The 17,990-nt window shown below is 51.4% G+C and overlaps 1 protein-coding gene across 4 annotated transcripts in view; it reads left to right on the forward strand.

Moving 5' to 3' along the window:
• Positions 1-6,341: 6,341 nt before the first annotated feature.
• The window catches only part of LOC142496751 (tyrosine-protein phosphatase non-receptor type 11-like), a 78,652-nt gene continuing 67,003 nt past the window's right edge, over positions 6,342-17,990 (forward strand). Inside the window, exon 1 of one of the 4 annotated variants that reach the window (XM_075603640.1) lies at positions 6,342-6,543. Coding sequence is in view for 1 of the 4 variants with exons in the window: in XM_075603641.1 (XP_075459756.1) it covers positions 6,530-6,543 (14 nt within the window). In the remaining 3 variants the exon portion in view is untranslated. The remainder of the gene's footprint in view (positions 6,544-17,990) is intronic. The other 3 variants (XM_075603639.1, XM_075603637.1, XM_075603641.1) reach the window with 3 other exon arrangements.

Consider the following 17,990-nt stretch of genomic DNA (forward strand, 5'->3'; position numbering starts at 1 on the left):
GGGGTTCCTTACAATGCATCTGATCTCAGACGCACTATTAGAGAGGGTTGGGGTTCCTTACAATGCATCTGATCTCAGACGCACTATTAGAGAGGGTTGGGGTTCCTTGCAATGCATCTGATCTCAGACGCGCTATTAGAGAGGGTTGGGGTTCCTTGCAATGCATCTGATCTCAGACGCGCTATTAGAGAGGTTTGGGGTTCCTTACAATATATCGCATCTCAGACGCGCTATTAGAGAGGGTTGGGGTTCCTTACAATGCATCTGGTCTGACGCGATATTAGAGAGGGTTGGGGTTCCGCAGAAGTTCACTATATAATTATAGGGTTCCTTAAACAAAAAAATGTTGGAAACAACGGTCTTGAGTATCACAACTAATTTTAATAAAACAATGGCATCATATTATTACATTATTTATTCCCCACTTTGCAAGCAGAAGTAAGTTGGCATTGTGTGCTCCTCTATCCCCAGATCCCCCCCCTAAGTGCACAGTGATCCAGCCCACTGCAGCTCGAAAAGAGTTTGAGATATACCTCATGTCTATTGAAATCATTACAGGTAATAAAGACATTTGACCCGAGGTATAGAGCAGTTCAAATGCATTTTATATGGCTGTGTGATCATGCTACTATATGTCTGTGTCTCTCTTCTTCATTCACTCTCATAACTAACGTGAAAAGATATTTCACCCAGATTCAACATTGCACATTTGTTAGTAGGGTTGCCAGTATTTAACCGGACTGTCCTGTTTTTGATCACTCTGTCCAGTAAAAAATTAGCGGTAATACTTGACAGGTATGTGACCGACCGGTGTTACCTCTCTGGACATAATGACCTGACCGGTTTGGGGGTCCGCGAGATTTCCCTGAGCAGGGAGAGAACAGGGCTGTTGCTAGGGGGGGCAGCTAATCAGGAGGTGTCAGGACCCTGGGGGTGAAGCCAAGGAGAGGAGGAAACAGCATGGAGCAGAGAGAGGTCAGAGGTGTGTGTGTGTGTGTGTGTGTCGACCGTGTCACACCTTTCACCATTGTGTCCAGTATCTTTGAAGAGGCCGCCTGGCAATTCTATTTGTTACCAATTCAGATCGTGCACTAACCTGATGTTTGAGTGCTAAGTAATTTTTACGTACTTTAAAAAAATTAGTCTGCGCATATTGAAGATCTGTTCACATCGTTAGATATTTTGTCTGTACAAGTTTGCCAAGTAAAAAAACTCTGATCATGATGTCTCTGGACGCTTGCAAATATGCAGTGGTTTCTAATGCATAATTCATTTATAAAGTTAATACAGTTAGCGTGCAAAGTTAATAAAGTTAGTTAATAAACATTTGGCCTTCAAAACAATGACACCTCTGTGGATTAAATGGTTCACAATAATGTCACTGACACGAGTTTAAGAATCATGGGGGAAGACAAGAAAACTCATTGGCCCTAGGAATTAACAACAACTGTAAGCTATACAATGGGACAGGAGGAGACGGAAAATATTTCCGGTCATTTAAGGTTTTTGCTCATTTGGACTAGAAAAGTCAGAGAACTAGGAAGAGCTGAGAACTTCTTCACACATTGTCCTCGTGGATGAGACCCATGGACATTGGGCCATATTTACTAAACCATGCCACTCCACTATGCCTGTTCCTGTATGGCTTTCAAATGATTAGGGTGTGGAATGTCTTCTGGCACAAAAGGTGTCTTAATGGGTAACACTGCACAGGAAATATTTCCCTTTATGGACATTCATGTGAACGGGGCCGCCGCAGTGTGACTTGCAGAACGGAGGGTGTCTTCTGGAGTAGCACTCATTAAATATGGCATTATTGCACAAATTGTGCTTCACTTACAGATCCTGGCATCCGCTTGTAATCATTTCAGGCATTGTGCCTACAAAGCGTTTTCCTTTACTATACTGAACGTGTCGGCAATGCGTTGAAAATGTGTTAAATGCAGAAGATGTTAGCCTGTCTTTAGTCAGTGTTGGGCAATCAGAGGATTTTGTGCCTGGTTATAGGATGCAAGGAGTACACGGAGGTGGTAATTTTCTAACGTCTCCCGCCTGCAAAACGGAGGCAAAATAATTGCACCTGACTGATCAAAGGGAGAACTTCAATCGCTTTCAATTGAATTGATTTTCTTTTATAAATATGGGGTGCGCTTTTTGCAGTGGTTTTGCAGCTGGGTCAAATGAGCAAACTTAGAGCGCTTAATGTGATACAAAGAAAGATGGCCATTTATGTGGCTAGCTGAACATTTTAAAGTAAGTAAAGACACAACAACGAATCCTACATGTGGGTTTTTGCCCAGGTATCTACTTCTTCATTGGGTAAGGGTCTATAATCACCATGATTACATGAAAATAAAGTCATGCAAATACTGTATTGTCCTTTAGCACATTGTCTGGATGGAAGAAATCGAAGTGTGTCCTGTAACTAAATCTCAGGAAGTCCATGCTTTGTTTATTTCCTAACTGACTAGTGAAGGCCGACCCTTCCCGTCACACACAAATGTCACCACTTGTCACCAATGGAGTGACAAAAGGAATCCCCTGCACGTTTTCTAAGGTTGTGGCCAGGCAGGGAGCTTGCGCTCGTGCGCTGCGTAGGGTGACCAGGTGTCCCGGTTTAGCCGGGACAGTCCCGTTTTTTTAACCTCTGTCCCGGTTTTTTAGTCTCTGTCCGGCTGCCCTGCATGCTGTAAAATGTTCCGTTTTTTTGTGGCTGTTCTGCTTTTGACCATCAGAGCAGGGGGGCAGCAGAGAGCAGACAATGCATGGAGGAGAGCAGGGGATGGGTCTGAGCTGCGGAGCCCAGCAGTGAGACCCGGAAGTGGAAGTGTAAGTGAGAACTTCCGGTGTCTGCTGCCAGGGCTCAAGATGGCTTCCCCACCCATGCAGGTATGGCCCAGAATGGGGGACACAGACACACTCACTCACACAATGAGGTGGGGGGGGGGGGGGGGGAAGAGGCACAGCATGGGGAGAGACACAGAGAGAACACAGGCACAGCATGAGGAGAGGCAGAGAGAGACAGGCACAGCATGAGGAGAGGCAGAGAGAGACACAGGCACAGCATGGGGAGAGACACAGAGAGAGAGGCACAGGCACAGCATGGAGAGACACAGCATGGGGAGAGACACAGCATGGGGAAAGACACAGAGAGAGGCACAGGCACAGCATGGGGAGAGGCACAGGCACAGCATGGGGAGAGGCACAGGCACAGCATGGGGAGAGACACACAGAGAGGCACAGCATGGGGAGAGACACAGGCACAGCATGGGGAGAGACACAGGCACAGCATGGGGAGAGACCGAGAGAGGCACAGCATGGGGAGAGACACAGGCACAGCATGGGGAGAGACACAGGCACAGCATGGGGAGAGACCGAGAGAGGCACAGCATGGGGAGAGACACAGGCACAGCATGGGGAGAGACACAGGCACAGCATGGGGAGAGACCGAGAGAGGCACAGCATGGGGAGAGACAAATGCACAGGATAGGGAGAGACAGTGTGGAGAGAGGCACAGCATGGGGAGAGACCGAGAGAGGCACAGGCACAGCATGGGGAGAGACACATGCACAGGATAGGGAGAGACAGTGTGGGGAGAGGGGCACAGAGTGGGGGGGGGGGAGAGAGACAGAGAGAACACAGGCACAGCATGAGGAGAGGCAGAGAGAGAGAGACACACACAGGCACAGCATGGGGAGAGGCACAGCATGGGGAGAGACCGAGAGAGGCACAGCATGGGGAGAGACACATGCACAGGATATGGAGAGACAGTGTGGGGAGAGAGGCACAGCATGGGGAGAGGGGCACAGAGGGGGGGGGGGGGAGAGACAGAGAGAACACAGGCACAGCATGTGGAGAGGCAGAGAGAGAGAGAGACACACAGGCACAGCATGGGGAGACCGAGAGAGGCACAGGCACAGCATGGGGAGAGACACAGCATGGGGAGACCGAGAGAGGCACAGGCACAGCATGGGGAGAGACACAGCATGGGGAGACCGAGAGAGGCACAGGCACAGCATGGGGAGAGACACATGCACAGGATAGGGAGAGACAGTGTGGGGAGAGAGGCACAGCATGGGGAGAGGGGCACAGAGTGGGGGGGGAGAGAGACAGAATGGGGGAGAGGAGAGGGAGGGAATGGGGCATAGAGGGAGAGAATGGGCGGAGAGAGAGAATGGGGGAGAGAATTGGGGGGAGAGAGAGAATGGGGGAAGACACAGAGAATGGGGGAGAGAGACACAGAGAATGGGGGGGGGGAGAGACACAGAAAATGGAGGAGAGACACAGAATGAGAGGGAGAGAGGGAGGGGAGAAGAGGGGGGAGAGAGAATTGGGAGAGAGAGCAAGAGAATGGGGGGAGGGAGAGAGAGCAAGAGAATGGGGGGAAAGAGAGAATGGGGGGAGGGGGAGAGAGAGAGAATGGGGGGGAGGGAGAGAGAGAATGGGGAGAGAGACAGGGAAGGGTGGAATGAGAATGTAGGGGTGGGGAGAACGAGAATAGAGGGATATGGGGGGAGGGAGAGAGAAAGGGGTGTGTGTGTGAGAGAGGGGGGGGACAGAGCGGGGTAGAGAGACATAAAGGAGAAAGGGCGCAGTTGGTGATGATTTGTTTTATAAAATTTTCTTTTAATGTGTCCCGGTTTTTACTTTTGTAAATCTGGTCACCCTAGCGCTGCGCCATGCTCGGCCGGATGATTCATGGCCGGCTAGGTGCGCGCTCGTCTAGGGGGCGCGGCCACGACATCACGGAGCTAGTTCACCCTCATTGGGCGAACCGCTCACGTGACCCGCGGCAAAATCTAATCTAAGCGCCGAGCAGGCGCTCGCTCACGCTGGCCACACACATTGCCTCAATGTGTTTCAGAGCGGCCAGTGTGAGCGCACCCGCCCGATCAGCGCCAACCTGGCCGAGGCCTTACAGTGTGATTTAAGGCAGGGGTGCGCAAACTGGAGGGCGTGAGATTTTTTGGGGGTGCGCGCGGCGGTTGCAGAGGCCCCGTGCTCTTCCCCAGGGCATTTAAATTAAATGCCAGGGGCAGCGCGAGGCCTCTGCTCTGGGGGACTGCTAGCATTGTTTTCTTAGGTGGAGGATGGTTGCTCCTGTATTTCGCTTGATTCTTTGAAGTGGAGGAGCCTGGTTCAAATCACTGAGTCGGCTCCTTGTGACCTTGGGCGAGTCACTTTATCTCCCTGTGCCTCAGTTCCAAAATCATAGATTGTAAGCTCATCTGGGCAGGGACTGTCGGTAACATTCCTATGCGCTGCGTACCGCGCGCTGTACTGTCATTGGGACGCGCTTTGAGTCCCATTGGGAGAAAAGTGCTATATGAAATAAAGTTATTATTCACTCCCCCTCACTCTCTTCCACTTAAAGCACCAATTTCTTCCAAAAAAACGTGAGTTTTACTCAAGCTATGTTAGCATCTTGCACCGGCATATCTACTAAAAATTAATTTTTAATGTTTAAGTGTTAAAAATCATGAATTTCCTAATCTCTAGCTTCTGCGGTTACCATGGTAACCCTTTAGACCTCCCTCACACATAATATTTCAATCTCCTGAGCACAAGATCAGATTTTTGTAAATAAAAAAAGCGTTGGAAAAGACGAGGAAATAACCCCCCCCCCCCCTCGCCCCCGCAAACAGTGCAGACTGCGGCTTTAAGCTCGCGTAGTCCCCAAAGTTTACAAGGACACATACATGTCCACAGAGGTAATTCTAGACACATACATGTCCAGAGAGGTAATACCAGTGTATACATACATGTCCAGAGAGGTAATACCAGTATACACATACATGTCCAGAGAGGTAATACCAGTGTATACATACATGTCCAGAGAGGTAATACCAGTGTACACATACATGTCCAGAGAGATAATACCAGTGTATACATACATGTCCAGAGAGGTAATACCAGTGTACACATACATGTCCAGTATTCCCTCCCATTTTTTCACTGGACAGTCCGGTTCGGTTTCCTGTTACAGGACTGAACATACATGAAGTACTTGCACAGTGTTGTTAATGCTGCACCGTTACCAATACTCACACACAGGTGGCAGCTCCTCACCGCCCCTTTAAATGCCTCTCCCTTCTGGGACTGGGACTTCCAACAGGACGGGGGGGACGGGAAATTCCCACTGTGACGCAACACCAGCGCTCCACCAATCAGGTGCCGGGGTTGCCGGGATGGCAGGGCGTTCGCTGCAATGGTTGGGTCAAGCGGCCCCTTTGTAAAGATTGGTGGGCGGGGCTTAGAGAGCGCTGGTGGGGGGGGGGTGTGTCCAGCCGCACATGAATATCTCCGGGCGGGTCACCACTGCGATACTGTCGTCATCGTGGGCGTGTCGGTGGGCGGCGCCTGTGGGCCGCCGAGCTGCAGGCGCTTGGATCCCGGAGAAGCTCGCGCGCCGCTGAGCTTGGACGCAGCGCAGGAGACGCTCGCGCGAGGACGGGCGCGAGCCGCACGGGAACCTCAGTGCCGGGGAGAAGGAGGGTGGAGCCGGCCGCGCGGGCACAGGCCGGCTGACATGACGTCACGCAGGTAAGAGCCCGGCTCTCCCCAACAGCGGAGGCGCTTCTGCCGGGCACAGGGGGGAGCCCGGAGCTGCTCCGGGGGGCTGCACTCCGCAGAGAGGGAACCTCACATCCTGTCACTGCTTCTCTCCCCCCCATCACTGTCCCGTGTCACTGCTTCTCTCCCCCCATCACTGTCCCGTGTCACTGCTTCTCTCCCCCCCATCACTGTCCCGTGTCACTGCTTCTCTCCCCCCCATCACTGTCCCGTGTCACTGCTTCTCTCCCCCCCATCACTGTCCTGTGTCACTGCTTCTCTCCCCCCATCACTGTCCTGTGACACTGCTTCTCTCTCCCCCATCACTGTCCTGTGTCACTGCTTCTCTCTCCCCCATCACTGTCCTGTGTCACTGCTTCTCTCCCCCCCATCACTGTCCTGTGTCACTGCTTCTCTCCCCCCCATCACTGTCCTGTGTCACTGCTTCTCTCCCCCCATCACTGTCCTGTGACACTGCTTCTCTCTCCCCCATCACTGTCCTGTGTCACTGCTTCTCTCCCCCCATCACTGTCCTGTGACACTGCTTCTCTCTCCCCCATCACTGTCCTGTGTCACTGCTTCTCTCTCCCCCATCACTGTCCTGTGTCACTGCTTCTCTCTCCCCCATCACTGTCCTGTGTCACTGCTTCTCTCTCCCCATCACTGTCCTCTGTCACTGCTTCTCTCTCCCCCATCACTGCTTCTCTCCCCCCATCACTGCTTCTCTCCCCCCATCACTGTCCTGTGTCACTGCTTCTCTCTCCCCCACCACTGCTTCTCTCCCCCCCAACACTGTCTCCTGTGTCACTGCTTCTCTCCACCCCATCACTGTCCTGTGTCACTGCTTCTCTCTCCCCCATCACTGCTTCCCTCCCCCCATCACTGTCCTGTGTCACTGCTTTTCTCCACCCCATCACTGTCCTGTGTCACTGCTTCTCTCCCCCCCATCACTGTCCTGTGTCACTGCTTTTCTCCACCCCATCACTGTCCTGTGTCACTGCTTCTCTCCCCCCCCCCCATCACTGTCCTGTGTCACTGCTTCTCTCTCCCCCATCACTGCTTCTCTCCCCCCATCACTGTACTGTGTCACTGCTTCTCTCCCCCCATCACTGTCCTGTGTCACTGCTTCTCTCCCCCCATCACTGTCCTGTGTCACTGCTTCTCTCTCCCCCATCACTGTCCTGTGTCACTGCTTCTCTCTCCCTATCACTGCTTCTCTCCCCCACATCACTGTCCTGTGTCACTGCTTCTCTCTCCCCCATCACTGCTTCTCTCCCCCACATCACTGTCCTGTGTCACTGCTTCTCTCTCCCCCATCACTGCTTCTCTCCCCCCCATCACTGTCCTGTGTCACTGCTTCTCTCTCCCTATCACTGCTTCTCTCCCCCCCATCACTGTCCTGTGTCACTGCTTCTCTCTCCCTATCACTGCTTCTCTCCCCCCCATCACTGTCCTGTGTCACTGCTTCTCTCTCCCTATCACTGCTTCTCTCCCCCCCATCACTGTCATGTGTCACTGCTTCTCTCTCCCCCATCACTGCTTCTCTCCCCCCCATCACTGTCTCCTGTGTCACTGCTTCTCTCCACCCCATCACTGTCCTGTGTCACTGCTTCTCTCCCCCTCCATCACTGTCCTGTGTCACTGCTTCTCTCCCCCCCATCACTGTCCTGTGTCACTGCTTCTCTCCCCCATCACTGTCCTGTGTCACTGCTTCTCTCTCCCCCCCCAATCACTGTCTCCTGTGTCACTGCTTCTCTCCCCCCCCACACCACTGTCTCCTGTGTCACTGCTTCTCTCCCCCCCATCACTGTCCTGTGTCACTACTTCTCTCCCCCCTATCACTGTCCTGTGTCACTGCTTCTCTCCTCCCCATCACTGTCCTGTGTCACTGCTTCTCTCCCCCCCCCCCCATCACTGTCCTGTGTCACTGCTTCTCTCCCCCCATCACTGTCCTGTGTCACTGCTTCTCTCCCCCATCACTGTCCTGTGTCACTGCTTCTCTCTCCCCCCATCACTGTCTCCTGTGTCACTGCTTCTCCCCCCCCCATCACTGTCCTGTGTCACTACTTCTCTCCCCCCCATCACTGTCCTGTGTCACTGCTTCTCTCCTCCCCATCACTGTCCTGTGTCACTGCTTCTCTCCCCCCATCACTGTCCTGTGTCACTGCTTCTCTCCCCCCCATCACTGTCCTGTGTCACTGCTTCTCTCCCCCCCATCACTGTCTCCTGTGTCACTGCTTCTCTCCCCCCCATCACTGTCTCCTGTGTCACTGCTTCTCTCCCCCCCATCACTGTCTCCTGTGTCACTGCTTCTCTCCCCCCCATCACTGTCTCCTGTGTCACTGTTTCTCTCCCCCCATCACTGTCCTGTGTCACTGCTTCTCTCCCCCCCATCACTGTCCTGTGTCACTGCTTCTCTCCCCCCCATCACTGTCCTGTGTCACTGCTTCTCTCCCCCCCATCACTGTCCCGTGTCACTGCTTCTCTCCCCCCCATCACTGTCCCGTGTCACTGCTTCTCTCCCCCCATCACTGTCCTGTGTCACTGCTTCTCTCCCCCCCATCACTGCTTCTCTCCCCCCCATCACTGCTTCTCTCCCCCCCATCACTGTCTGGTGTCACTGCTTCTCTCCCCCCCATCACTGTCTCCTGTGTCACTGCTTCTCTCCCCCCCATCACTGTCTCCTGTGTCACTGCTTCTCTCCCCCCCCCCCATCACTGTCTGGTGTCAATGCTTCTCTCACCCCCCCCCCCCCCATCACTGTCCTGTGTCACTGCTTCTCCCCCCCATCACTGTCCTGTGTCACTGCTTCTCTCTCCCCCATCACTGTCTCCTGTGTCACTGCTTCTCTCCCCCCATCACTGTCCTGTGTCACTGCTTCTCCCCCCCCATCACTGTCCTTTGTCACTGCTTCTCTCCCCCCCCATCACTGTCCTGTGTCACTGCTTCTCTCTCCCCATCACTTTCCTGTGTCACTGCTTCACTTCCCCCATCACTGCCCTGTGTCATTGCTTCTCTCCCCCCCATCACTATCCTGTGTCACTGCTTCTCTCCCCCCATCACTGAACTGTGTCACTGCTTCTCTCCCCCCCCATCACTGTCCTGTGTCACTGCTTCTCTCCCCCCCCCCATCACTGTCCTGTGTCACTGCTTCTCTCCCCCCCATCACTGTCCTGTGTCACTGCTTCTCTCCCCCCATCACTGCTTCTCTCCCCCATCACTGTCCTGTGTCACTGCTTCTCCCCCCCATCACTGCTTCTCTCCCCCATCACTGTGCTGTGTCACTGCTTCTCTCCCCCCCATCACTGTGCTGTGTCACTGCTTCTCTCCCCCCCATCACTGTCCTGTGTCACTGCTTCTCTCCCCCCCATCACACTATGTCACTGTTTCTCCCTCCCCCATCACTGTACTGTCACTGCTTCTCCCCCCCCATCACTGTCCTGTGTCACTGCTTCTCTCCCCCATCACTGTCCTGTGTCACTGCTTCTCTCCCCCCATCACTGCCTTTGTTACTGCTTCTCTCCCCCCATCACTGTCCTGTGTCACTGCTTCTCTCCCCCCATCACTGTCCTGTGTCACTGCTTCTCTCCCCCCATCACTGCTTCTCCCCCCCATCACTGCTTCTCTCCCCCCATCACTGCTTCTCTCCCCCCATCACTGCTTCTCTCCCCCCATCACTGCTTCTCTCCCCCCATCACTGCTTCTCTCCCCCCCATCACTGCTTCTCTCCCCCCCATCACTGCTTCTCTCCCCCCCATCACTGCTTCTCTCCCCCCTATCACTGCTTCTCTCCCCCCCATCACTGCTTCTCTCCCCCCCATCACTGCTTCTCTCCCCCCATCACTGCTTCTCCCCCCCCCATTACTGCTTCTCCCCCCCCATTACTGCTTCTCCCCCCCCATTACTGCTTCTCTCCCCCCCATTACTGCTTCTCTCCCCCCCATTACTGCTTCTCTCCCCCCCATTACTGCTTCTCTCCCCCCCATTACTGCTTCTCTCCCCCCATTACTGCTTCTCTCCCCCCCATTACTGCTTCTCTCCCCCCCATTACTGCTTCTCTCCCCCCCATTACTGCTTCTCTCCCCCCCATTACTGCTTCTCTCCCCCCCATTACTGCTTCTCTCCCCCCCATTACTGCTTCTCTCCCCCCCATTACTGCTTCTCTCCCCCCCATTACTGCTTCTCTCCCCCCCATTACTGCTTCTCTCCCCCCCATTACTGCTTCTCTCCCCCCCATTACTGCTTCTCTCCCCCCCATTACTGCTTCTCTCCCCCCCATTACTGCTTCTCTCCCCCCCATTACTGCTTCTCTCCCCCCCATTACTGCTTCTCTCCCCCCCATTACTGCTTCTCTCCCCCCCATTACTGCTTCTCTCCCCCCCATTACTGCTTCTCTCCCCCCCATTACTGCTTCTCTCCCCCCCATTACTGCTTCTCTCCCCCCCATCACTGCTTCTCTCCCCCCATCACTGTCCTGTGTCACTGCTTCTCTCCCCCCCCATCACTGTCCTGTGTCACTGCTTCTCTCCCCCCCCCCATCACTGTCCTGTGTCACTGCTTCTCTCCCCCCATCACTGCTTCTCTCCCCCATCACTGTCCTGTGTCACTGCTTCTCCCCCCCATCACTGCTTCTCTCCCCCATCACTGTGCTGTGTCACTGCTTCTCTCCCCCCCATCACTGTCCTGTGTCACTGCTTCTCTCCCCCCCATCACACTATGTCACTGTTTCTCCCTCCCCCATCACTGTACTGTCACTGCTTCTCCCCCCCCATCACTGTCCTGTGTCACTGCTTCTCTCCCCCATCACTGTCCTGTGTCACTGCTTCTCTCCCCCCATCACTGCCTTTGTTACTGCTTCTCTCCCCCCATCACTGCCTTTGTTACTGCTTCTCTCCCCCCATCACTGTCCTGTGTCACTGCTTCTCTCCCCCCATCACTGTCCTGTGTCACTGCTTCTCTCCCCCCATCACTGCTTCTCCCCCCCATCACTGCTTCTCTCCCCCCATCACTGCTTCTCTCCCCCCATCACTGCTTCTCTCCCCCCATCACTGCTTCTCTCCCCCCATCACTGCTTCTCTCCCCCCATCACTGCTTCTCTCCCCCCATCACTGCTTCTCTCCCCCCCATCACTGCTTCTCTCCCCCCCCATCACTGCTTCTCTCCCCCCATCACTGCTTCTCTCCCCCCTATCACTGCTTCTCTCCCCCCCATCACTGCTTCTCTCCCCCCCATCACTGCTTCTCTCCCCCCATCACTGCTTCTCCCCCCCCCATTACTGCTTCTCCCCCCCCATTACTGCTTCTCTCCCCCCCATTACTGCTTCTCTCCCCCCCATTACTGCTTCTCTCCCCCCCATTACTGCTTCTCTCCCCCCCATTACTGCTTCTCTCCCCCCCATTACTGCTTCTCTCCCCCCCATTACTGCTTCTCTCCCCCCATTACTGCTTCTCTCCCCCCCATTACTGCTTCTCTCCCCCCCATTACTGCTTCTCTCCCCCCCATTACTGCTTCTCTCCCCCCCATTACTGCTTCTCTCCCCCCCATTACTGCTTCTCTCCCCCCCATTACTGCTTCTCTCCCCCCCATTACTGCTTCTCTCCCCCCCATTACTGCTTCTCTCCCCCCCATTACTGCTTCTCTCCCCCCCATTACTGCTTCTCTCCCCCCCATCACTGCTTCTCTCCCCCCCATCACTGCTTCTCTCCCCCCCATCACTGCTTCTCTCCCCCCATCACTGTCCTGTGTCACTGCTTCTCTCCCCCCCATCACTGTCCGCTGTCACTGCTTCTCTCCCCCCCATCACTGTCCGCTGTCACTGCTTTTCTCCCCCTCCTCCCGCCCATCACTGTCCACTGTCACTGCTTTTCTCCCCCCCCCATTGCCGTCCTCCATTGCCGTCCTGTGTCGCTGATTCTCGCCCTCCCCCCCCCCATTGCCGTCCTGTGTCGCTGATTCTCGCCCTCCCCCCCCATTGCCGTCCTGTGTCGCTGATTCTCCTCCTCCCCCCCCCCCCATTGCCGTCCTGTGTCGCTGATTCTCCCCCTCCCCCCACCCCATTGCCGCCCTGTGTCGCTGATTCTCCCCCTCCCCCCCATTGCCGTCCTGTGTCGCTGATTCTCGCCCTCCATTCCCCCCCATTGCCGTCCTGTGTCGCTGATTCTCGCCCTCCCCTCCCCCCCATTGCCGTCCTGTGTCGCTGATTCTCGCCCTCCCCTCCCCCCCATTGCCGTCCTGTGTCGCTGATTCTCCCCCTCCCCCCACCCCATTGCCGCCCTGTGTCGCTGATTCTCCTCCTCCCCCCCCCATTGCCGTCCTGTGTCGCTGATTCTCCCCCTCCCCCCCCCATTGCTGCCCTGTGTCGCTGATTCTCCCCCTCCCCCCCCCCCCATTGCCGTCCTGTGTCGCTGATTCTCGCCCTCCCCTCCCCCCCATTGCCGTCCTGTATCGCTGATTCTCTCCCTCCCTTTATTGTGCATATAATCCAGTCACTTTTCTGCAACTTAATATTCTGTGTATAGATTTGTACAAACGTAGTATTTCAGTGACTCTGAATCATGCGCCTCTGTGAAATCCCCATGTATTGGGGCAGATGAACCCCAGCATAAACTGTCCATGTGTGTTTAGGGCAGGGGTCTCAAACTCCGTCCTCAAGGGCCGCCAGCTTGAATGGATAGCCCTGCTTCTGGTGGCTCAGTCGAAGGCTGCAACACAGATACCCATTAAAGCTGGCCTACTGCTGGCCCTTGATAACCGAGCTTGAGATCCCTGGTTATGGGCTTAGTCCAAAATCTTGTCCAGTGCCCTTGGATATGTTCATGTTCAATCTCATAGGTTCCTGGGCACTGTCATTAATTACAAAAGGCTCGATTTTTAGCCCAGCCCCCTCATTTGGAGGTTCAAATAAAATCATGAATATCCGTCCCCGTGTGTTGGAATCCTGAAGACCTGTCTCCTTTGCTTACTCTCAGATCTACCATCAGACCTCTCACACTAAGTTTGTTGGGTGTTTTCTTCTATGAAGTGGTGCCGAGCTGTGGTAGAAGTGTGGCTGAGCTGTGGTAGAAGTGTGGCTGTTGATATCTTTTTAGTTGACCAATATGAATGTTCCTCCTAGATGTAGTTGGAGATAAGATCTCCCATATTCACACTGTAGACGTTCTTCTGAAAACACGGCTTGTGATGTCCATGTTTCTCCTGGACTCTTACACATAAAATAGATGTAATAATATTGTTTAGCAAAAACCGGGGATTTGGGGAAAGAAAAGGTAATATTATAGTGTATTATGTTAAATCCAAAAGGGAATAATATAGAGCAGTGTTTCCCAACTCCAGTCCTCAGGGAACCCCAACAGGTCAGGTCTTAAGGATATCGCTGCTCCAGCACAGGTAGCTCTGACTGAGCCACCTGTGCTGGAGCAGGGATATCCTTAAGACCTGACCTGTTGGGGTTCCCTGAGGACTGGAGTTGGGAAACATTGATATAGGGAATGGTGATAATTGCACTTGCATGGAGGGCCTAGATCAAAGGCACTTGGATGTAGTTGAAACTCCTGTTCCAGAGGTCCAGGTTTGGATAGATGTTCCTCCCTTGGAATGCCATAGAAACGAGGAGCGCTCATATTTATAGTATATCCAAACTGTACTAAAGAAAATGGAAAAGTGCACACTTACACTCGCACACTTTCCCAGGTTTTATAGAGGCAATCCAAGCAATATCCTACATGTGGTTTATTTATTTTACATCTGTTCTGTAGTATTAGATAATACTTGGTGCAGATTTTTTAATTCTTGAATTCATAATGCCTTTTTAATGAGTTTTAATATACTGAGCATCCTTTGATTTCTATAGCGGGTTTTAAAGCTGCAGACCAAGCAATATCCTACATGTGATTTTTTTTTTTTTTTTAATAAATCCGTTCTGTACTATGAGTACTTGTAGCATTTTTTTTTTTTGTAAACCACTCAAAGATATTTTTAATGTATTATAGTGTAACAAGCATTTTTTGTTTCTATAGCAACAAAGTCACATCCTCTTCTGAAACGGGCTCTGGCACACCCTTTTCTGAGCTCTGTAGACTGTAAGCTCCTCGGGGCAGGGACTCCTTTTCCTTAATGTTACTTTTATGTCTGATGCACTTATTCCCATGATCTGTTATTTATATTATCTGTTATTTATACGATTACCACGTGTATTACTACTGTGAAGCGCTATGTACATTAATGGCGCTATATAAATAAAGACATACAATACAAGCTCTGCCCTCTCTAGCAGTACACCAATTGTATCTCGTGACTGCCTTGTCACATGATCTTCCCCACAGAACTTTGCATGTTTGATCCTCTTCTGCTGCACTGACAGCCATTTAGTGAACCCCCCCGAGCCGAATCTTCGCCGATCGATCACAGGAGAACGGATCGATCGGCAACGTAGCTAATTACTTATCATTGTGTGGATTGTATCGATGCACATATTGAAGGGGGGAAATAAAATAAAAAATGGCAGCTTGGACTGCTGCTTTAACACACCACCCCAGCAGTGCAAGATCTGTATAGCCCTTTCCTGTGTGTGATAACTTGTTGCCAATATTCCCAGCTGTTTGACTTGTAAACTATAACAATAGATAATGTTACCTTAGTAATATAAGGATACATTGTAGCTGCGGAGTTACAGTGACTGAAGGATCGATTGAAACTGAAAAGCGGCCATTTAGTGAACCCTTGGAAGCAGGATCGTTGCTGATCGATCACAAGAGACCGAATCGATCGGCAGCTTAGGTTATTAGTTTTCAATAAAGGTAATCAAAGGCCACATATATATTAAAACAAGGTGTGTGTGTTATTATTATTATTACCACTTGGATTGTCTTTTTAAAAAAGGTTCGGTAGTAATTTCCTGGAGGCGATGCAGGGGAATCATTGTTCCAAGCGATGTTCTGTGTGTTTGATCGCACACCTTGGCTCTCGAAGCCATGAATAAGTCATGTAATTGACTCCCATTATTGACCCCTTTTCTGTCCTTCTTGTAATTTAAAAATAGGGTATCAAACTAATGAAAAGACTCCCCAAATCCATATAAACTTCCATAAACTACAGCTAGCGTGTTCACCTTCATTATCAGTCAGCAAAGATATAAAAACGAACTTGTTCTCTACCAAGAGTTTATAGATGCATCCCCTGGTGTGCTTAATCTCAGACAAATATACTTAATACCTGCCTGTTTCTCATGCTAGTTCATCTCTGCACTTTTTAAGCTGCGACCCGTTATACTTTTGGGGGGGATTTTCCCAAGTTATTTTAGTCTCTATACAGAAGGGCTCTTCAGCTGGAGGTGCACGGGCCAAATGTGGGCCACACGTGTGACTTTGATGTGACCCATAGACTCTCTGCTCCTGCTAGTTTCATACTATTTGCTTAGGCAGCTAAGCACATATTTTCACACTGAAACTCACTTGTAATTTATGCTGCAGAACGTGGTTTGTTTATATCTATATATCAGTTCTGTAGTATTACCGGTAGGTATTATTGGCTGCGTTCTTTTTTAACTCCTAATGCCATCTTTTTAATGTGTTTTTTTTCTTCCAATGTACTGATCATCCTTTGGTTCTACAGCAACCATTTATAAAGTCATATCCACTTCCTCTTTTGAAACAGGCTCTCTCGCCCTTTTTTTTTTTTTTGCGCTCTGCCCTTTGGCAACAAAGTATCACTAACAGATCTGTTGCTGTGTTCCAAACAGCAGACTATCGATTTACTCTGAAAGCTGTAGCAATGTGTTACACTTAGTAATATGTTACATATCAGCTGCAGCATTTCAGACTGCAGCACAGAGTTAGAAGGCGGCCATTTCATAAGGCACACAATCAGGATTTTGACAGATTTTATAATGGGAGCACCAAACGATTGCCTCTTTAGGTAAAAATGTAGAATTAAATATTGTCACATGCTTACATATCAAAGAAAAAAATGGGGGGTGGAGGGGGTGGTATTGCTGCTTTAGTGTGTGTGTGTATCGCGCCTAGTTGTGCTGTGCAAAGACCAGAATACAAATATTGTATGTAAGGTACAATTGATGTACCTACTATTATATACTTGCAATACTGACTAATATTATACACATGCAAATGATAGTCTATAACATCCAATGACCATATTAAAATGATTGGTTGTGAGTGAAAAAAATGAATAATAAAAATAAAAGAAAATGTCCATGTTATTTATAAAATAAAAAAATCAATAATGTGACCTGTGATAGGCCACAAATCTGTAAAAACGGATCCTGGCAGCCTTCTTCTTGGGCACAACAACCTCCCTTGACACAACCTAACAGAAAAAAGAGAAGGAAAAAGCGCCCGATCTTCGTGTGATAACGCAGCGGTGCGCAATCTGTGGGGCGCGACCCCCAGGGGGGGCGCGAGACTGCCGACGGGGGGCGCGGGGTTTACAGAGGCCCCGCGCGCTTCCCGAAGGCACTTAAATTAAGTGCCGGGGGAGCTGCAGGGCCTCTGTAAACCATACTTACCCGTGGCTCCGGCGGCTTCCTCCCGGCGTCGCCATGGCAACGCGACGTCAAAATGACGCTGCGAGGTCATGTGACGTCACGTTGCTATGGCAACGTGACGTCATTACGCCGGAGCGCGGGTAAGTTGGGGTTGGGGGGGGCGCGGGAGCGAGGGGACAGCCGTCAGGGGGGCGCAGGGAAAAAAGTTTGCGCCCCCCTGTGATAACGTATATAAAATTTGGTAATGCTCCGGAGGACACTATAGTGTGTAACACCGCCAACAGGAGAGAGGTGTGACGTCATTACCCGCGGAGCAGTACCCGCGGAGCAGTACCCGCGGAGCAGCGGCGGTTCATAGCAGCCTTGGAGCACGAGTTGTACTCATACAATGCCTGTTACCTTTGGATTTTTGTGAGTTTTGAATCGTCTTGTCCATGTTTTTATTAAGTTTTATATACGTTATCACACGATAGGGCGCTTTTTCTTCTCTTTTTCTGTTAGGATGTGGTATGTATGTGTATATGATACAGTTGTTTATACATGCTTCCAAAAAGTTGAAATATAATTTGTAAGTCTTCTAAATGTATCTAAAATGACTGCAATAAGCTTGTGGCTCCTCTGCTACAAAATGTTCTCTGATTTGGTCCCTGCACACTATCGCTGCTATTTTGTTTTCTAATGGCAAGCAATGATTTTACTGACACTTTCTGATCCTGAAATCTGTTCGAATGTGGTCTTACAAAACATCGAGTGCTGGGTATTTGTGTTTTGATCTGTGGTTTTCTCACCTTCTCTGTGACATTTGAAGAGCAGAGGTGTGAAAATTCTTCTTTACATTGACATACAGTCTTGGCAAGTTCCAAAGTGTGTGTGTCTGTCAATAGGAGTGCGACCGGAATAGTGACCGAGAATACAGCAATAGACCACAAAGTCTCAATGC

Source organism: Ascaphus truei, chromosome 6, assembly GCF_040206685.1.
Source record: "Ascaphus truei isolate aAscTru1 chromosome 6, aAscTru1.hap1, whole genome shotgun sequence".
Taxonomy (NCBI): Eukaryota; Metazoa; Chordata; class Amphibia; order Anura; family Ascaphidae; genus Ascaphus; species Ascaphus truei.